Raw genomic sequence first — 22,461 nt, 5'->3', positions numbered from 1 at the left:
ATTCTCCACCTAGCAGTCTTTTTAAGTATAGAAACATCCCATGGGATTTCTTTCTCATTCTAATTAAAACTCAAAGTCTCTTCCAGAACCTATATGGTCTACATGATCAAGCTCCCCTCTTTCTGTCCAAGTTTATTTCTACCTCAGTGCATTTGCACTTACTGGACCTCTCTGGAATATTCTACCACATTTTCCTGTGATTCACTCCCTTGATTCCTTCTGGTCCTACTCAAAAGTGATCCCTCCTCCACCATCCTGTATCTTTTTGTCCCTTAACCCATTTTATTTTTCCTTGTTCACTTACCTGTCAATATATTAAATATTTGCTTAATTCTTTAGGTCCCTCTTTCCCTCACTAGAATATAAGTCCAAGAGGGCTGTGTTATCATAGATGCCCAAAAAATATTTGTTGAATAAGAGAATGAGACTTGAATATAAGTCTTCTGACTAGAGGTTGAGTGCCCTTTCCATGACCCAAAGGTCATGTAAAAAGTGATCACCTTTCTCTATTTTTTGGTATCTCCAGAATATTCCGAGGAAACATTTTGAGAACGTTGATTTCAGATTCTTCTAGATAAATGAAGATGTATCATATTTGAGCAATTACATAATTGCAGTTTGGGTTGGAAGGGCGTGGATTTGTGGTAGGATCATCAGCAGCGTTCCATTGGCTTGGAGTTGTCTCACACTAATGGTGCACCGTGGAGATTTAGGCACAGTGCCAAGAGTGACAGGGAGAACCACCCTAAACAACAGGAATTTATAGATTTTTAAATTTTGATCCAGTGAAACTAAAAGAGCAGAAGAGGAAACACAAGTTTATTAAAGCCGCTTCAGATCCTCTCTACATAAAGTGTCATGGACAATAGAACCTTGGGCACAGACTTGAGGAATCTTGAGGATCCCAGGCCCTGGCTTCTAGGATAACATCCTCCTTTTCCTCTATAGACATTACTTTAAAAACTCACATTCCTTGTCTTTATTGCCCATGAATTCAGTGCTCCCCACACTTGCCTGGAAGACATTTAAAATTACTTCAAGAAGATTTACAGTAGGATATGGCAGCTGCCATTTATTGTGCACCAACTACGTGCCCAGCATTTTAAGTCTGCTACCTCATGTGACCTTTGCATTCCTGAAGTAGGTTTTATAGTGGATAGTTATAGTTTGTCTGTCCAGAATAGCCTCCTTTTTCTTCTGGGAAATGCTTCTTTCTCACCCAACCACTGGATGTTTTAATAGAGACTTTGCATACAGCTCCCCACCTGATGGCCAGAGATGTTATCACGTGACCAAAGATAAGCCACGTAGAGTCCTCACACAGGATTTTTACAGTGAGTAACAAGGGGAAGAAATGCTCTTCCCTCTAGTCGCAAGGCTGTAATTTGTGGCCCATGACCACATCCCACCAGGAGGAGCTGGACTGAGAGAATTTACTGGATATACAGAGAAGAATAGAGACACACCCAGAGACAGAGAGACCCAAAGGTGTTCGAATCCTTCTGTTCAATCTTCCTTGAAGTTAGCACTTTCTCTACCCTTTCAGTTTTTTCAGCGGCTTCATTATATAAGCTATAGTTTCCTCTTTTTTACTCATGTCCATTTTAATTGTATATTTGGCACTTGCAATTGCAGGAGCCCTAAATAGTACGGTGTATTATCTCCATTTTATAGATGTATACCCCCAAGGTATAGAGAAATTCAATCATTTGTTGCCTGTGGAGTGGCTTAATTGAGATTTGAATGCGGGTCTGCGGGTTTCTAACTGCCGCCTGCTCTGTGTACCCTGCTGTATTCCGCTCCTTTCTACCCCTCCAAAAGAGGCAGCACTTACAAGCAGTTTAACATATGACACAACCTGCTTAGGTTTTTGTTATTGTTGTTTGTTTTTTAATGGAGACAAGTGTCTAATGTGGTTATAGACAAAAATTCTAACTTTCCAAGTGGCCCCCAAACATCTCTACTTAAGTTTCTTTATTTGTAAAATGATCAAGTTGGACCCAGTGACCTCTGAGATCTTTTATTTCATGGAAAGTTTTCTAAAGACAAATTGATTCTCAGTGCCTCTAAAGATCTAATTATACTCTCGGGCCTCTAAGATTTATTTAAATCTAAAGACAAATAGCTGTCAGGAGGAGGGGCCTCCATCAGACTTCAGGATCCAGAGCCAAGCGGGCTCGCAGCCCTCCTGCAATGACTGTAGGGTGGCGCTATCAGAACATCAGTATGTTATTGTTTCCAGATCAGAATGATCCTAAACGACGTGTGTGCCCTGTCAGGAAGGAATTAAAAAATATCCGGAAACAACCAACCTTCTGAATGATGAAGAGGCAGTTCTTATTTTTTTCCTTGAAATTGTAATATACACTCCCATATCTTGGAGACACATGATTTTGGAATGGTTGCTACAAGCACCTTTCTTTGGCATTCAGATTGAGCACTCAACAACCCTAGGAGCATCTGGAGCTGTCCAGGCGTCCACACTGAGAGGTAAAGTCAGTCCAGTGAAGCGCCTTTCAGCACCGACATGCACAAACAGGCACAGGCATGCAAACCTGAACAGAAACACACACATACACACACACATGCACACACACAGAGTGGCCTTTGTTTTCTTTGGACTGTGTTCTTAGACTGGGTGTTGGGAACTTGTCCCCCATGGAAGCCTTTTGAGTATCTCCCGAGTCTAAAGTATCAGGATAATCTTTCTCCGACTGTGTTTCTGGTTTAACACTCAATTCTCTGAATAAGAGAATCAATTCATCTTTTTAGAATCTCTTTTCCACAGAAGCTCCAATTACTTTTTAATTCATACTTATGCGGTATTTTATTGTTTACCAGATATTTTCATGCAAATTACTTCAGTTATCTACCAAACCTTTGGGCTCAGTAGTATTATTTATATGTTTACCTGTTTGTGCTTCATCATGGAAGCAGTTCTATTAGTATTTGCATTTAAAGATGCAGATACTGAGGCTTGGTGTTATAAATGACTTATCCTGGGACACACAGCTGATAAGTGGTGGGCCTGATATTCTCCTCAGGCTTTGGATAGTGCAAAGAGCAAGAGCTTTGGAGCCAAACATATCTGGGCTGGAACCCAGTTCACCCACGAGTTTTATGACCTCGAGCAGGGGACTTAATCTCTTGGATCTTTGGTTCCATTATCTTTAAAATGGATTGCATGCTGTCAAAATTATAAGCTTCTTTCCAAATATTCTTTGGAGTATTGAAAGAGAAGCCATGCTAAGCCCTTGACGCTCATCACTGCCAATGTGGGTACTTAACAATGCCAAGTACATACTCATCAAATGGCTCTGGTTTTGATCCAAGAGTTTTTGACTGCGGAAAAAAAGTGCCCTACTCCGTGTTGGTATGTGAGGGTCTTTGAAGCTCCAGGCTTTTATAGCACGAAGTGGTCAGTGCCAAGGTGCCTTGAGGCTTCGGGGTTTTCTACCTGCTCCCTTTATCCCTAATTGAAAACGAATGCACAGGACATGCTGGACTTTCACTAGGTTCTCTGGCGGTGAGGTTCACGGACCTGGCTACTTTTCTTTCTGCCATTCCGGTGACCCTTTAATCCCCCTGACACATAGAATCTAGCACTCTGAAGCTTTCAGGCAAGGGAAAGAGGCTGTTCCATATTCTGTTACGCTGTCATCTGGGATTAGCGTCTAACAGAGCTGGTAAACGTTGTTAGAGCGTGATCAGATCTCGGGTAAGCCAGCCAACTTCTCTCTGTTCCATGATTACAGATCTCAGCTTGCTACCCAGTCTGTGCTGGCTTCTGGTCACAGTGTATGGATAAGACGATACTGGACCTTAGATAAACTGAGGAACGAGTTAAGGATTATCAGTCATTGGGATAATGGATAAATGAATTATCTGTTGTGTTTTTTGCCTCTAAGAAACAAAAGACCCAGTTCAATGTGACTTGCAGTCAGTTAGCCATTCTGTGGTCATGGATAGATTACTGCACTTCTCTTAGGTTGAATTTTCAGTATCCTAAATTGAGATAATAATAGAGGTTGTCGTAACGATTAAAGGATAATAAGTTCAAAGTGCTTACTTAAGTCAATGTTTGACATATAGTAAGGATTCAATGAATGTGAGCTATTTTTATTGTCATTGTTGTTTTTCTTGTTGAGGCTCAGAAGCAAAATATAACTTCCCACCATGAAAACTTTTTGTCAAATACAGTTTTGTTTATAAACATTATCTCAGAAACTATGGTTTCTTACTAGAAGAGCATTACCTTAGACTCCAAAGAGCTGCTTTCAAATCCCTTCCTGCCTCCTACTGGCTATCAGGTTGGGTGACTTTTAATTCTGCCTGGGCTCATCTGCAGAATGGAATTGCAACACCTGCCTCCAGTGGTGGCCCGAGTGGTCCATAAGATTGCACAGGTGGCAATAGCTGGCATAGTACCTGACACACTGATGTTTGTTGAGACTTAACTGAACCTCAGTTTCCTTATCTTTGAAATGGAGATAAGGATGCCTTCTGCAGAAGCTGTGATGAGCATTAAGTGTAATGATATACATGAAAGTTCTTTGGAAACTCCAAAGTACTATTGTGGTAGTAACAAAAGTATGGCTTATTCCTACTATTAATCATTATCCTCACTCATAATTTCTAAGCCAAATAAGATAACTTCTGATTTTTCATATCAAAGAAATACTCATGTAAGGAGAGGGCTTGGAAAGAACTTTTCAAATTCTTCTGCCCCTAAGATGTTGTTGAGAGACTTGTTTATTACAAGAGACTTTAACCAATTAAGTCAGATTTCAGCATGTAAAATTGTTCCTGAGCAAAATAATTTTTAAAATGTCTTATAAAACTAGTGAGGTTAAAAATTAGTGGAGTAAAATAAATGCTGCCCTGTTTCAGTACTTAAAGGCTGTCAAGCTGCCCATCACACTTCGGGTTCTCAGCACGAGGCTGTGGAAGACCTGCCCCTGGCACTGGTGCATGCCTTAATCCCAGGTGAAGCTGCCTGCTCGGGGGAGCTGTTTCGTGTCCTTCATGCTGTTAGCTGTTGATGGGTGGCCTACGTGTCTTTGACCTCGCAGGTAGCATTTACTCCCTGTTGCTTTTCCTCCTCAGGAGCTTTAAGCACAAATCTTGAGATGTGTTGTCTATAAGCACGCAAGTCTCTGCCACCGTTTTTCTTCTATTTATTTCCTGTGGTGGCCCAGCCCTCTCACCTGGAAGACATGCTTTAGTACCAATCCCAAAGAGAGCCATTTTGCAGACATAATCCGAGAGTAATGTATGTCATAAATATGGCCTTTTTTCCCCATCCTCAGGAATTTCCACTACCAGTGGTTCTGCTCTTATGAAAAGTCCAGTAAGATCTTTATAGGCACTAAGGCATGCGGCACATGAAATAGAGTCAGAGGACTGAAGTTTGGGTCCTGACTCTGGGATCTTCTACATGAGTGACCTTGAGCAAGCTGTGTCTCTCAGACTTAGTTTCTTTAACTTACATTTGAGTCCCTGCGCTGCCACTCTGGCTTATTAACTGTATCCTTGGGCTTCATTAAGACCAAAAACTTTTGTGCTTCCAAGGGCACCATTAAAAAGTGAAAGGAAGGGACTGGCCCTGTGGCATAGTGGTTAAGTTTGTGGGTTCAGATCCCAGGCGTGGACCTGTACCACTCATCAGCCATGCTGTGGTGGTGACCCATGTAAAAAGTGACAAAAGATTGGCTCAAATGTTAGCTCAGAGCTAGTCGTCCTCAAGCAAAAAAAAAGAGGAAGATTGGCAATAGATGTGAGCTCAGGGCTAACCTTCCTCAGCAAAAAAAAAAAAAAAAAGGAAAATAAAACCATTAGAACAGGAAAAAATATTTGTAAATCATATATCTGATAAGGGAGTTATTTCCAGAATCTATATCTTTATATATTTTGGAATATATATTTTACAACTCAACAACAAAAAGCCAAATAACCCAATTAAAACATGGGCAAAGGATTTGAATGGACAGTTCTCCAAAGAAAATACATAAATGGCTAATAGCAAGATGAAAATAGGCTCAACATCCTTAGTCATTAGGGAAATGCAAATCAAAACGACAATGAGATCCCACTACACAAACTTTAGGATGGCTATCATGTAAAAGACAGACGATAACAAAGGTTAGAGAGGATGTAGAGAAACTGGAACCCTCATATATTGCTGATGACATTGTACAATGATGCAGCCACTTTGGAAACAGTTGGTTATTCCTCAAAATGGAAAACATAAAGTTATGATATGACCCAGTGATTTCATGCCTAGGTATATCCAGGACAAACGAAAACAACTATCCACACAAAAACTTGTATATGAGTATTCATAGAAGCATTATACATACAGAATAGCCCAAAGGTGGAAAGAATTCAATGGCAATCAGCATAAACAAAATGTAGTATATCCATTCAATGGAATATTATTAAACCACAAAAAGGGATGCAGCACTGATACATGCTACAACGTGAATGAACCTCAAAAAGTTTATGCTATGGTTCTATTTGTATGAAATGTTCGGAACAGGCAAATCTATAGAAACAGAAAGTAGGTTAGTTGTTGCCGGGGGCTGGGGAGGGGTAAATGAAGATGGGGTTTCTTTTGGGGGTGATGAAAGTGTCCCACAATTGAATAGTAGTGATGGTGGCATAACTGTGAATATACCAAAACTATTGAATTGGACACTTTATAAAGCTGAATTTTGTGGTATTGAATTATACCTCAATAAAGCTGTTATTTTTTTAAAAAGGGAACTTAAGCTTTTGATAACCCAATGGAATTGAAAAAGAGTATAAGGTGCCTTTTTTTCTGTTTCCAAGAGCAAGTCATAGTCTCTGGCTGTGGTCGTGGTGATGAGGTGGCCACATGTCATCTTTAAAATTCCCTTTATCCAGTCATCCCAGATAGCTTTGCTAGTTTTCTGTTGCCTTTATACTCTGCGAACAATCCTTTACTAGCCTTCTCCAAGGTCATCATGCTGCCGCGTTGGATTCGGATTCACCAACGCCTCTCTGTTCTCTGCTTAGTCCTTCTCAACAATTGCATTGCTCCCTCAACCGCAAGAGCGAATAAAGCCTTTTTCTATAGGAGAGTTACTTGAACACTCACACTGACTCAAAAAATTATTTTCATGAAATCTACTTTTATTTAATTATAAACTGGGCCAACTGTCTCCTTTCCTGTTAGTTGTAAGCCTGTGGACTGGCCCTTGTTTTTATTCATTTATTAATTGATTAATTTTTTGATAACTATTTATTAAGCACCTACTTTGTGCTAGGCACAAATAAAATAGAGGAATCTTGTTCTCACGGAGTCACATGCTAGTGGGAGGATACAGATGATACACACGAGAAATAAACTATGTATGTTAGAAGGCGATAAGTGCCATGCCCAAAATAAGAAAGCAAGGTGAAGAGAGGGCTGGGGTGGGGGTCGTCAGGCTGGGCCTCAATCACAAGGCGACGTGTGAGCAATGACTTACAGAAGAGAAGGAATGAGCCATGGAGGGAACTGGGGAAGAGCATTGTAAGCAAAGAGAATACCCATTGACAAATTCCTGGTGCAGAAGCCTGCCTGGCATGTCCTTGGCACAGGAAAGGGCCAGTGCAGCTCAAAGCGAGTGAGGAAGGGGGAACCCGAGGCTGTGGGTCAGGGAGGCCACGGGGATCCTGTCTAGGCCCCAGTAGACCACTGTGAGGACTGCAGCTCTCTCTTTGCATGGAATGGGGACTGATTGGCGGGTGTTCAGTTGATGAGTGATGTGACCCGACTTGGGATTTGCGGGAATTACCCTGGCTGCTATTTTGAAAATAGACTCTAATGGGACATGAACACAAGAGGAAGTCCAGTTAGAAAACTGATTTCCATGTCTAAGTTTTGACTGTCCGTGTACCTATATTTGTTTTCAACCTGTTACTGCCATTGTGGAGAATGAGTCCTGCTCTAAGGTCAGCTTCTCCAAGATGTTGTGAGGTTTGGGAAGTTGAAAGGTGGAGGCAAATCTGAAAGAAGAAGCCATGTATCCCTTCTAGGAGCACAGAACCAATTAAAATATTGGATTATCAGCGTCCAGAAGGATGATAAATAAGTCTAAGTCCTCAAACAGTAGACAAAGGGGAAGCCATTCAGATGTGTCTTCTCATTTGATTGCAAACCCGCGCTGTCAGTGTGAGCCATGGCATATTCTACTCGGAGATCCGGAATGCCAAGCCCCTTGTCCTCTCTGTTGAATGTCTTTGAGGTATAATCTGTCACTCTGGGAGATGCCTTTAATTCTTTGAGGATCTGAGGCTCTTGGGACCTGTTACTGCTGGACTCTGTTAATAATGATCCCAGAGGCCTTCAACGGCTGTCGTATCTGCTTAGAGGCCAATCTTCCTGGGCCCGAGGCGGAAGTTTAGATACACACCAGTATGCTTAGAGCAGTCAGGGGTGCTGGCCCCCAACCTGGGCAAAGTTGGATTCCTTATTCCAGTCACACTGTTATTTCTTTGTGTAACATAGATATTTTCTTTGCTCTGTAATCTCCTGCGATGAAAAGGACTTATAATCTCTCCAGGGTTTTCTCCTTTGTTGTGGTCCAACATATGTCATTCAGGAAATCTGACCTCCTGTGTGAGGTGTTCTTTCATCATGCTCTGAATGGGCTAAACAATGCGAACGAGTCCGACAGGAGGCTCGAGAGCTCCAAACGCCGTGCAAAAGGTAGACGGAGACGGGGTGCTGCCTGATGAATCTGATCACTACTTGGATTAAAAGAAAGCCCGGAAACATGCTGACATATCACCAGGCATGGAGGAGAAAACGCAAAATGAGAGAGAAAACCGAGGACACTGTTTAAAGAGAGATTTTTCAACAATTTTGGGAACTCAAATTCTTTTCTTTTCTGAGGTAAATTGGAAGAATGGCTGCATACCCCATGGGAAGCTATCACTCAGATTAGACTGCAAATCGATTTTCTCATTTGATATCTAAAGGAAACTACTGATGATGTTCCAGCTGAATGCTTCCATGTTGATTGCTAAGTCATTTGTATTCACATCGAAAATGATATCTACTGTGCAATGGGAAGTGGCATGCCATCGGGAAGAAAAATGAAAGGAAAAAGGGCTAAGCAGTAACTATGTGGCAGCAAGAAAACAAGGAAATGAATGAAAAGGAACTAAGTCCCCGAGTAGTGGGCCACCGATAGAGCACCAGCTCTCCAGGATGTTGCACGTCAGTGATTTACCTCCTCCTCGGCGACATTCATGGATCTGGTAGGTGTTGCTGACACTGTGAACAACAAACTTACCTGACAGTTCAGGAAGAGAGCCGGGACATGGTTTCCTATTTAAAATCACTGAACAACAAGAAATTAAAAATAAGCAAAAATTCTAGGGGAAAGTGTTATGCTCTGTAAAATTATGATTTTTAGGAAAAATTCTCAGCACATTCATATAGTAAAAGTTCTTTCCATTAGTTTTTTTTTTTTTAAGTTATAGGAGTAGATAGTGAATTGAGTGGAGTTTTTGTGCAAGAATAAATTATTCATTTCCATAGGCGAGGGTAAAATTTGTGAATGATATTCATTTTTCTTGACTTGGAGTTTAAAATAAGACTATTTTTGAAAAGCTTTCCTCTATTAGACTCTTACAGAAAGAAATATAGGGTAATGAGCAGTTACTATAAATTGTAAGGATTTTTAACCACCTCCAAATATATATATATTTTTTTAACCACTCTCAAATATATATTTTTAAGTGGCTAATCAATAGTTGAATATTTTTTAAATCTTGTTTTTTAGAGCTATGAGAGACATGTAAAATATGTTGCATTGTTTAAAATATTTCTATGTCTGTGAGCTGTGTCTTTGTTTTGAGGGTTAAGACGGTAAGAAACATGGAATTATGGGTAGGTGGGAGACAAGAGATGTCACAGACTAGAACCAAGTAATGATTTTTGTGATTTTACACTGGTTTACCCTTGGGTCATCTCATAGTCCCTGATTTACATATATATCAAAGCAGAGGAATCTGAGCATACATTTTAAACATAGGCATTGCTTGTTGGGGATTATTTAAATTTCCAGCTCCTCTGGATCCCAAGGCTTCCAGAGGGCAGAAGCGATGGCTGGCATACTTTGTGCACAGCGCCTAGCAGTGTGGCTTCAGATGGTTCATCCAGCAAGCGCTTTTGGTAGTGTTGATGAGTAAATCAGAAAAGCAGAGTGCTCCTACTCTTAATTTTGAGCATAATTAGTTCTCATAAATCAGACCACAATTTTTCCTGATGACATTTTTTTCTAGGGTCAGTTGAAAATGTAGGGGACATGAAAGGAAAAAGAACTTAGAATTTTTAGCCTTCTCATCAAAAAGAGAATTAAAAAGCAAAGGGGGTCAAAAAAAGAATCCCTTGTGCCCCGCTTTAGTATAACTTCCATTGAAGGCCGTCATGACCTGTATAGGGTGGTGTGTTCATGGTCTGTGAAGCAAGAAAAAGGAGGTGGTTTCTTAAAGCTGGAAGACATTTGGTTAAACAGTCAAGCAGCTTTCTTGATGGTTTTGGAGATGTGATATGCAGCTAATGTCATTGTGAATTTCTGAAAAGAGCATATGTTAAAAAAGGAAAAAGTAATTTAAGCTTATCTAACCATAAAACCTTTTTAAGGGCTGAAATATCTATCAATCAATATCTTAATGGACCCCTGGAAAACTGTTTGGGTGATGTGATGTTGTTTCAATGAAACAAACGCTGCCTAGAGAACCCCATCAAAGAGGGGTGAAAATCCTGGTTTCATTGGTACCAACTGTCTGACCTTGGGCAGGTCTGAGAACTAATTGTTCTTGTTTGTGAATATAATGCTTCCCTTGAAATGCTGTGAAAGTAAGTGATGTGACGTGAATCACCTAATAGTTACTGGCACATATGAAGCACTCCATAAATACTAAGTTCATATTAAAAATGAAGTACAAAAAATAATTCCAATATTATGTGTCTGATTGTGGTATTTAAATGAGATGTAAAAGTACTTAGCACAGTACCTGGCCCGAAGATTTAACTCAACAAATATTAGCTTCTTTACTCCTTGTCTCATCACCTTCACATTGTTTATAAGTTGGTTGAAAATCCAGAAGATTTTTTTAGTAATGATATGCTGTTCACATCAACTTTTTAAAAATTCTACTTATCCATTGAAATGGTTGATTCGCTCATCCTTCCAACATACATTCACTGAGCATTTACTAGGTACTAGGTACAGTGCTAGGCCTCTGGGATCCAAAGTTATGTAACCATCAGATAGAGTAAACCCAGAAGTAAATCAATGTTTTAAAACAATAATGTGTGTTTTGGATATACCTATATCAGATTGAGGCACAAAGAAAGTGAGCCATAACTAGAATTATGATAGATAAGTAGGCCATAACTAGACAGGAAATCAGAAGAAAGACTTTCCAGGCAAAACATAGCTTAGCATGATTCGTTTTGGTAAAAATCTGCTTCTGTTCCAAATCAGAAGAAGAGAAGTGATGACTTGAGACAAGGCTGAAAAGACAGAGCAGGCTGGATAAGCCCTCGTAACAGCTTCAACTTTATTCTAAAACCCGTGAGGGATAATTACAGGGTCCTGAAGCGGGGAAGGACATGAGCCATTGTGTGGGGCCAGCCTAGAGGCAGAGGCAGGTTTGGGTGTTTTCTGTGGAAGTGACGGAGGCATCCATAGAAGTCGAGTGGTTTTCTATTTTAGGAAGACAAAATTCAGGCAAGTGCTGTCTGCTAAGCCCACAAAAGTCTATTTGTGTTTATCTATAATCTTTGAGGTGACCCAACGGCTTGGTCAACTCTTAAATGGCAATTTGCAATGATCAGAAGGGAATTTTGCAATTAGACTGTTGCATTCTAAGTGGTGAAATGTTTTCGTGGTTTGACACCTAAAGGCTTGGGAACCTGCCGAGGGTATCTTTATAAGTCCTCTACCTGCTAAAGATTTATCTCTTTTTCTATGAGCCCTAAGAGTTAAGTGTAAATTTATCTTGTTTCCAGTTGAACTTATTTGACTTATATATTTTTTGTTACTTTACCTACATTTTTCTTCCTATTGAACTACAGCTAGTGGTGAATTCAGGTAAGAAAATAAAATTGAGCTCTACATTTTCAATTACACCCACATCAATTAATTATATGTCAACAATCACTTAAATGCACTAGGGGAGCTAAACTTGAAAGGAACCCTAGCGGAAATCCTTTAGCAATAAGAATTATTTTTATAGCAAAATTACTTCCCAGTTTATTTGTTTTGTATGTATGTATTTTGTACTACTTGGTTCCCTAAAGCAGGACACACCTACACTTAGTATGTTTAGTGGGTGAGATTATGGACTTAACCTAAAACCCTGTTGGCTTCCATGGCAATCATATTAGAAGCTAAGTTAAAATTTGTAGACATTTCCAGAAATCAGTAAATAGTTGTTTCTTCTTTGAAATATAAGAAAGTTTATAGAGCCAACAGAGTGTATTTGTCACTGATAAACATTGCACACAAGCTAATGCTCAAACTGTGTAAGAGCTAATGTTGACAACCATTGGGTTGCAATCCTGTGTGTAGTTCTCGTGGAAGGATATCTTTTTTTTTCTTTTTTTCTTTTTTGTGCTGAGCAAAATTTGCCCTGAGCTAATGTCTGTGCCAATCTTTCTCCATTTTTGAGTATGTGGGCCGCCAGCACAGAGCAGTGTAGGTCTGCGACTGGGAACCGAACCCAGGCCACCAAAGCAGAGCACGCTGGCCTGATACCTTTTTTTTTGTTTAGCTCAAAGAAGAGCCTTTGCTTTAATTACCCAAGCCAAGAATGAGAAGAAATGTGCCTGAGACCAGGTCCCTGTGATGAAGGTAAAAACCAGTAAAATTTGAGTACTGACAAAAACTCAGATACGTTGTCTTTTACCGATAATCACTGAAAGGTGCAGACAGCAGAAAAACTGATTTTGATCAACAACTAACTTGTTTAGCTGGAATATAAGCACTCAGGACTTTCAAAGGTGTATTCACATTTTTTCCTATGCTATAGACATCATCCTTCTCTTGAGACTTTAGCCAAAGCACAAGCAGGATGAGTGAATACCTGTGAGCCTACTTTGATGAGGAAAAATGTATATAATATTTGAAGAATTGCATTACATCTTCCTTCCTATGCTATTTAAAAGAACTGCACACAGTCTGCTCAAGCAGAGCACACACTTGTAAGTCAGAGGAATCCATCAATCATCATGTATTTGCTGTGCGCAGCATGAAGCTGGGTGTCCAGGGGGGTGCAAAAGAAGTGTGAATTGCCTCAAATTTGGAGCAGAAAAATAAACTTTTTCCATGAGATTATTTCCTTGACAGTCAGGCAAAGTTTCTTTTTTTTTCAGGAGAGAAAAGACCAAGAAGAAACACATATTCTTACTCAGTATTAAAAGCTACAAAGTGCTTTGCATTAAAAGCTGGTTGAATGCAGACAGCTCAGGCTATCAGCTCAGTAGACCTAAAATTACCCTGAGAGTTGATGACAGGAAGGGATGTTAGCTCGCTCCTAAAGACCTGCCTCTCTGTCAGAGAGGCAGCTTGCTCTTTCACTGCATAGTTGAATCAACAAAAGCAAGATTCTCTAAGGTGCAGATAGACTAAAGAAAAATTCCAAGATTGGAGGTCACTGGTAAAGAGGCAGGCAGCTTTCTGATTGATAACATCAATGTCGTGAGAGGGTCCCACCCACAAAACCACAGATCTCGTACTGCAGTGGGGTGTAGGCACTGTCTAGAAGCTTCAGGGACTTCCACTCCTGGAATATCCCCTGCTTTAAATCGCAGCCCCCCAAAGCAAGCTGTGCTGTGCTGATCACAGTGTGGGTTAGATGGCCAGGACTTCCTTCCTAGACTAACACAGTAATTTAATTTTCTCATGATAATTAGAAGGTTGAAGAAAGTAAACATCTTAACTATACTCCTCGACTTATCCAAATGATTATAGCACAGATGAAATTAAGCATTTTAAAAGATAATCAAGTCATGAAATTAGTATTTCTATCAAAGATATTTGTGTTGACTAATTAAAAGTTAGCTTTTGAATTACCCTGCCTCTGAATCAGCTTTTAGTAAAACAAGGCTATGCTATTTCACATAAAATAGTTCTATTTCAAGCAAAATCTTTCTTAACTTTATTTATCGTCCAAACTTTGGTGTGGATGGTGTACAAAGAGACATCCTAATGACAGCTAACCACACAGTTAATCTTTCTCTATGATAGAATAAAACTACATTCGTTCTCGAACTGAATATTCATTGAGGGTATGACTCTGGTATGCTCTGTGCTCAGTGGCCTTAGTGATAAAACACTAAGAATTAGTCCTTGCTAGGTTCCTGCCTAGGAGGAGCTTGTCCTCCAGCGAGAGACAGACACGTGTCAATTAGAAGACAATCTGAGAAACGCCATGAAAGAGCTATGCAAAAAGCTTCATTAGGCCCCAGGAAGAACTGGCCAGGTCTTCACAGAGGAGGGGCTATTTGACCTTGGTCTATCAGGATGACAAAAGAGCATTCCAGACAGAGAGAAAAGCAAATGGACGGAAATGGGCACAACTGGTCCAGGCAAGGATAACGTCTGCACTGTGGCTTCTGCGTGTTGTTTATCTTCTGTCCCCATTCCTCTCACGTCACCCCCACCCCAGCTGGAATGTGATCTCCATGAGGGCAGAGAATTTGGTCTGTTCACTTAATGGATATATCCTAAATGCTTAGCGCAGTGTCTAGCACATAGTAAGTGCTCAATAACTACTAGTTAAAAGAATGCATGAGTGTGTGTGTGTGTGTGTTTGAGTTGTGATTGTGTTACTGGAGACTGAGGCATCTCCCTGAGTTCAAAGGATTTTGAAGAGTTGACATTGGACAAACCTTGGTCTTTGATTCTCTTACTTCCTTCAGAATACTTGGCCTGAAGGAAGATTTTATTTTAAAACCAAGAGTCACTCTGTAGCCTTCATTCTGGCAGAAGCAGAATTTCAAAGCCTTGAAAGATATTTCGGCATTAAGAAGTATTGTAATCGTCCTAAGCTACAGGCAGGAATAGTCAAGCTTAGGCTTCTGTTCATAGAAAGCTGAAGCCAGGTAATAAATGCTCAGGCTCTGTGACATTTCAGGAAACCTCATTCAAAAATGTTTAGTGTAAGCCCTTGGTGTTGATTTTCAAGTAAGCAGCAGGAATGCCTTGTGGCCTTTCTTGAAGGTGGGGTGCCGTGATGACTCAGTAAACAAAGCTTTGGAAGAGTCATCACAACTTTCGGCAGGCATTATACGGCTGTAAAAATCCAGAAATTTCAGTCACATAGTCGAAGATCATTTTCTAACATACAAAGGACAAGTCTTGGAATTAGAATTATAAGTCACACTTAAAAATACCATAAAGTCTCATCACAATGCCTACTATTTATTCCTTTTTAAAAAAAGCGGCCAGCCTGAGGTGTAGTGGTTAAGTTGGTGCACTCTGCCTTGGTGGCTCAGGGTTCGTGGTTTCGGATCCAGGCAAGGACCTACACTCCACTCATCAAGCCACGCTGTGGCGGTGTCCCACATACAAAATAGAAGAAGATTGGCACAGATGTTAGCTCAACAACAATCTTCCTCAGCAAAAAAAATAAATAAAAAATAAAAGGAGGAGATTATACACACATCTCTTATTCTCTTATATATTACTTGAAAAAGCTCATGATAGGTGATATATTCTGAGATTACCATATAGCAGTTTTCTCCTTACTCCCTCCAAAAACTCAAATAGTTGAAAATGTATCATTTAAAAATATTAAATATCTACTCTATGCCAATTTAAGGTACCTTACACATACCATTTATTCTTTATACCACCATATGAGGTAAGTACTATAATCTCCGTATTACAGATTAAAAACAGATGCTTAGATGGGGTTAATTTTCCCACTTTTCATGGAACAAATATTAAGTAGAATCAGAATACAAACTCAGGTCTGTATTATTCTAAAACTCCTGGTCTTTATACCACATGATAAAGACAATTTGTGTAAGTACTGATTTCTTGACTGTTAATGAAATTGCTTTTAATTTTGTTATTATTTGTAAAGTTTATAAATGTTTAAATTTTATTTAATAAATATATTCGGATCTTTTATGGCCTTTATAAACAGAAAAATAATATTTATTTCCTATTTTATTTAGAAATATTTGGTGTTCTTGACTGAAAATATTTTGATTGCTTACAAAAGCAACAGCCCACAGATTTTTGTGGCACTCATACCACGAGCAGAGGCCCTACAAGACTCATATGGACCTTATAATTAAGTTTGAATAATGAAGCATATATGCCCAGTACCTAGTTTATGCATATCAATCACCTGTCGGAAAAAAAACCCACCTTCACTTTTCACTGCTTTGATTAATTCAAAGTCACTGATTTTTTGGTGTTGCCAATGTGTTACCAGGGAAACTCACCCAGCTTATTTCTCTGTTGATATCAAAGCACTATCAAATTGTGAATGGCCAGTGCCAGACTGTCCGGGTGCCTGTGCACACTTCGAGAGCAGTAACTCTTTTCTCCTTTATCTGGCAACAGAAAGTGGGTCTACACATGGAATGGGTTGACACACAAGATACAATAAAGGGTAGGGACTCCACACAGAAACAGAAGTTGCGTGGAGAGCAAGATTCAGTAGTATGACATGGGGAGTGAGATCTACCCATTGACAAAAAGGGCCCTCCTTCATGGGCTGCTCACACACCAAAAACGTATTAGGAGGAAAGAAACATATAGCAGTTACAGTAGATGCTCAATAAATATAAGCTAACGTGTGCTTGCCACTGAATTTTCAATGTCTAGGATGACACAGTTATCAATCAGTATTTGCTGAATAGGTGAATAAATGATCCAGGATCCAGGTCATTTGCACAAGCGTAGTTGTCAATAAATGATTAATTAGCTTCTTGCATGGGCTGATATAAGCTCTGACCTCTGGCATCACTACAATTTCTGATTGAAGTGATCAGCTATACATTCCTTAGAAGAACTGGGGAACCTTCAGAATGTATGGATTTTAAAACATCTATCTGAACCTGACTCTGGAACGTCTGGTACCGTTCTCATGGCTCCAGAATCCAGGGCCTGTTTCCTCAGTTGAAACAAGGTATAGAGGGCAAAGACATGGGGCCTGTCTGTCAAAGAGGCCCCTGAAGGTCCATCCCTGTTCCACAGAAAGGACTCTAAAATCTTTTTGGTAAGGTAGATCAACTGAAATCCCAGATACTAATGTTCTTTGATTCATTTAACATTTTTCGAGAACAGCATGCCATTCTGTGTGTGGCTGGTGGAAACAGAAATGAACAACTTGTAGTCATTACTCTTCAGGAACTCACTCATGCTGAGGAGGGGAGGAGGCAGACATGTGAGTGCATCCATGTTCTGCAATCTGGCAAGCATCCTAATAAAAGCATGTGTTAATGGGAATTAGAAGATAGAGATGGAGGAAGAGGTCGGAAAATATGTGAAAACGTGAACTAGTACAGCTGGTTGGGGGAAGTGAGTGATGTGAGTGGGTGTTAAAGGTCACATCAAGAAGATAAAGCTAGAAAGTTAGTCAAGTCACGTATCATATAGGGTCTGTTGTGGCATGATAAGGAACAGAGACTTTTTCCATCAAAGCTTTGAGAAGTCATGAAGAGTTTCGAGCAGGGAGTGGCATGGCCAGACTTACGATTTGAAAAGATGATCTTATAGGTAAAGCTCAAAGCAAGGAACTGGTTGGGAGGCTGCTGCAGTAATCTAGAATGAGATGATAACGACATAAACTAGGTCACCTATGGCCAGATAAAGAGGAAACCAATTCAAGAAGCGTAAAGGAAATAGAATCTTCCGGGCAAGATAACCACTAGGGCAATTACTTGCTTGTTTATGACGCTGGCAAGGTTTGGCAGACCACTGGCTGATAAGACAGATTTCCCACGGCTGTGAAAGGGCCCACTTTGTTCTTATTGGTACCGGTAGTGGTGATTACATGTGGGAGGTAAGAATGATTCTCAAGTTGCTAGCTTGGTTTATTAGTTTACTCTGTGGATTTTGTGTTACCCTCATGTGTGTGTGTTTGTGTGTGTGTGTGTGTTTTCCCACACAAATATACAAATACCATAGTATTTGACGCTGAAACACGATACACCTTTTTTTTTTTTTTTTTTAGTGAGGAAGATTGTCCCTGAGCTTACATCCATGCCAATCTTCCTGTATTTTGTATGTGGGACACCACCACAGTGTGGCTTAGATGAAGAGTGTATATGTCCGTGCCCAGGATCTGAACCAGCGATCCCTGGGCCACTGAGGCAGAGTGTGCAAGCTTAATCACTACGCCACCAAGCTGGCCTCCACAATGATACACATTTTTAAACAAATTTCTAAAAATAATAGCTACCACATTTAGAGTGCCTACGAGGTGTTTATTCATGTGTCATTTCATTCCATTATCATTTCATAGATTCACACTCATGAAAGGTCATGTATCTACCAAGAGCTGGAGCTGGGATACAAACCCGCATCCAGCAGGCCTTGTGCCCACATCATCACCGTGATGAATGAAAGGAATGGATAAAGGAGCGATGGATCTAGTTATGGGAGAAACTTAGGGTTGGATCAGTGAGGAAGCTCAGCCTTGTAAACAATACACAAGATATTTGGTACCTTTAGCTATGATTTCTTGTCTGTTTCATAACTAAATGAATGGAAGAGGGTGGAAAAAAGGAATTTATTATTTAAATCTAAATAATAAAGAGCATTTTTGATACCCCACCTTGGGTAAACATGACTGATTGGCAAGACGTTTGTTATTCTAGCTCACCCAAACTTTCAGTGCTGACTTCTAAACACATGTCCTCTTGTTTATTCCTCACTGAAAAAGTAGGTCGTCTGCCTCCTGGCCTTCCTTATTTTTGGAGTCTGTTATTAAGTTAGAGAAATATGCATCCTATGTAATATTACCTGATGTGATAACAGAGTGAGCTGGTGATGATGCTTCGTGGAGAATAGACAATTGCTGGAAAGTATTGTTTTCAGTGTTTCTTATTCTCGGCCAGTTTGACTTTCTGGACTCAGTGTCTTTGGATCTTATTCAGTTTGGCCACATAACCTTGCGATTGAGATTGGTGTTTCTCCCTTATTTTTGCCCCCAGTTTTCTCTCTACCCCGCTTTACACTTATTTTGTCACCAATGTCGTTTGCCAGCACACACTGCAGAAGACAAGGAGAGGCAGGATAGCGGTCAGTGCTGCGTTCTTCACGCTGGTGAGAGGTTCCGGGCCTCGCTCCTCTGGGTAACTTTGAAAACCAAAGTCCTTCTTAAGGATGTTTATTAGTTAGATTTGCTATGATTAGCCTTGGGTATCCTGAGTAGTTTAAAGTTTCCTTCTTAAAAAAAAAAGAGAGAGAGAGAGAGAAAAGAGACAGAGTGGAGACCTTTACTTTGGAACTCTATAATTACATTAAGTGCTGTATTTTTTAAGATTTCAATATGCTATTATATACTCAGGCAAGTAAGAGACGCTGGAAAAGTCAGTAAATAATATGTTGTGCTTAACAAACAAAAAAGCAGTTGGCTCTGCTTTCTTCTTTTTGGTTTTATTTTGAATGTTTTTGAAAGAAATGTTAATTCACAGAGCACTAGTTTCCTTCCTGTGAGTTGTCACGGGTTTTGTTGTTGTTGGTTATTTTTCTAAATGATAGTAAAGATTTGCTACATATGGACTTAACGTTTTGTTCCAGGACATTTGCACATTTCTTGGAAACTGGTCAAAGTTTATCATCTGGTTTTTATTAGTGTTTTCAAAAGATGTAGTAATTTGATTGTTTTGAATTTTTTTATACAAAATATATGTAGAGAGTAATCTTTTTTAATGATTTGATAATGGAAACACTAAAGGAAATACCTCCCTTATTTAAATTAAATATTTGAATAAGCACTCTCTTGTTTAATTTAGTTGTAATTGCATTATTAATTGTCATGAACAAGACACCCCTGGGGAGAAAGCTGAGCGGATCGTCTAATTGCAGCCTTTACTGCTTTGAATGATAAAGTGCCTTTGATTTGGTGTCAGCCCAGAAGGCTTGAGTGATAATATCTGTCTCGGATGTCACCCCGGGAGAAAAGAAGAAAACCTCAGTAGACTTGGTGCATTGCAGCTGTCTCCGCGGCTCCAATTTCTCTGCCCATTGACGTCATTGGGAGGTTTCAGACTCGTCCAGAGTGTCTAGTAAACCTGCACATAAACGAAATAAAGAGACCGAAAAACACTGATTCATAACCCTGTCCTCGCCCCAAAGAGGTAGCTGTTAGATTTTCTCAGATAATGAGCAGATGTTTAATCCTTCCTTGCACTTAAAAAGAAATTATTAAAATGTCATCAGCTATCCAGAAATGTGGGAAAGCCTCCGACAAGGAATGTGAATTGTGTAAGCCCTTCTGAAATCAGATTTTATCACAATGAGCCACATTGGCCCAGGGTTCTCAGATGTCATAACCTGCATCCAGCTTGTCTCTAAGGTCAGGGAGCTCCAGAGCAGAAAGCGGCGGGGGAAGCAGCTTTCCTGGGGGCAGGGCTTCTCTTACCATCCCGACGGGTTCCCGGCACCACGACCCCCTTCTCTCTTCACACACAGCCTTTTGTGTGGAGTTCTCCACAGGGGCGCCCAGAGACAATGATATGATCACAGAGTAGAGTTACAGGATCTTCCAAGAAAGATGACAGACTCTCTGGGTTGTATTTTTATTAAAAGAATTTAGCAAAGAGAAAATACACAGGAGGAAGCAGAGAGGAAAAAAGAAAAACCTTTGCTAATATGTGTTTTTTTTTAAAAAAAAAAAGCTTTTTTATCCACTTGATACGTTAAATATATGATAAACTCTAAATCTCAAAATAATTTATCATAGAGAATCTTTTCTAAATGCCATCTCATGGTGATTTAGTGACTTGGCTGAGTGTTAATTTTAAAATATGTCCAAATGCTAATTTTTCATCTGCTGGGTGATTGGACCCCTGGCAGAAGGGGAGTGCTCTCCTTTTCCCTGCTACTTGTTCATAACCCTTCCTCGTGCTCCACCAGGTATGACAGGAAAGGACTCACAGTTCCCCAGTAGCTTTCTTCTCCTGTTCAGCCAACACGCTCCGTGGCGTACAATTTGAAAATAACGGAATCTTTATAACTCTTTAAGGTCTACAAACGTTAGCACTTCCGTTTTCCCATTTAAGTCTGACAGACAACCTTGTGAGGTAGATGATACTATCATTGTCATTTCATAGATGAGGAGATTGAACTTCACCCAGGTTTAAAGGAAAAATAGAAATCTTGCCTGAGGTACTCACCTTATAAAAGGCAGAGCTCAGATTCGAATCCCAAGTTTTGGAAGTCTGCATCCATCCTCTGCTTTCTTCACCACACGTTCAAGGAGGTAGATATTTTTTGATCCTATGACCTGCCTTTTGGAATCACTTCAACTTAGCAGATATGTGTTAGCCATTGACTGCACGTAGTAGATGCTTTAGGGTGAAAGCTGTATGAGACACAGTTGTTGGCATTAGGGAGCTTAGGATACTGGGGGTGAGACACAGACCCACATAGAACTGTATTATAAGACCAGAAAGACAGGTGCAAAGACAGTGTGATGGCTCTGATCAGTGCATCTTGAATGAAATAGCATTCGACATGTACACTGAGGGTCTGGTGATATTTCAATAGGTAAATTGGTGGGTGTGGCCACTTTGGGCCAAGGGACCTGCATGGACAGAGTCAAATAGGCAAGATGACCTGAGGGTGACAGGAAAGATACAAAGGATCTTCTTTTGAAAGTGAAGCCTGGGATCTGAGGAAAGCTTGGTTAGGGCCATTACCCTCAGACTTTAAATGCCAGGGTGAGGAGTTTTTAATTATAAGGAGACACTTAAATGCTTTAATCTAGGGAGTAAAACCATTAAATCTGTGCTTTAGTGTAATCAGTTAAGCAGCCATGTGTAAGGTACATGGGAGAGTAGAAAATCTGACTCATGATGCCAATTAGAAGGTTCCTTAGAAATCTAGTGGGTAGGTTTGAGGAAATAGGATAAGGTGGAGCTATAAGAATTCATTCATTTGTTTAAATTTATTTCTTGAGCACCTACTGTCTGTCAGGGACTATTCTAGGTACAAGAATATGACCATCCCAGACTGATAACTCCCTGTCTTGTAGGTCTTTCCTTCTACAAAGGCGGAAATGGAAAGGATGGGACAAGTTCACCAGGACTACAAGGCCAGAACTAACAGCACTTAGAAACAGGTGGTTCTGAACAGAGGAAAAGTCAGTGCTGACTTAGAAATGTGTCTGCTTGAGAGAACGTGCCCCACAGCCCGTGAGCTGAAAGTATGCTTACTCTACAAAGTGAGCTCTCCTCGGGCACCATAA

General features: G+C 40.1%; 1 protein-coding gene across 5 annotated transcripts in view; it reads left to right on the top strand.

Annotated features, from left to right (window-relative positions):
* Positions 1-22,461, top strand: part of PDE4B (phosphodiesterase 4B) — a 486,699-nt gene that overhangs the window by 299,992 nt on the left and 164,246 nt on the right. The window contains exon 1 of one of the 5 annotated variants that reach the window (XM_070592241.1): positions 5,618-9,270. The exons of the other annotated variants lie outside the window; for them this stretch is intronic. Coding sequence (XP_070448342.1) covers positions 9,221-9,270 — 50 coding nt within the window. The 5' untranslated portion in view covers positions 5,618-9,220. Of the gene's footprint in view, positions 1-5,617; positions 9,271-22,461 lie in introns of those variants that run through there. 5 annotated transcript variants of the gene reach the window in all.

Source organism: Equus przewalskii, chromosome 24 (assembly GCF_037783145.1).
Source record: "Equus przewalskii isolate Varuska chromosome 24, EquPr2, whole genome shotgun sequence".
NCBI lineage: Eukaryota > Metazoa > Chordata > Mammalia > Perissodactyla > Equidae > Equus > Equus przewalskii.
Note: the sequence above shows the minus strand (reverse complement) of the source record. Positions and strands in the feature narration are given on the sequence as shown.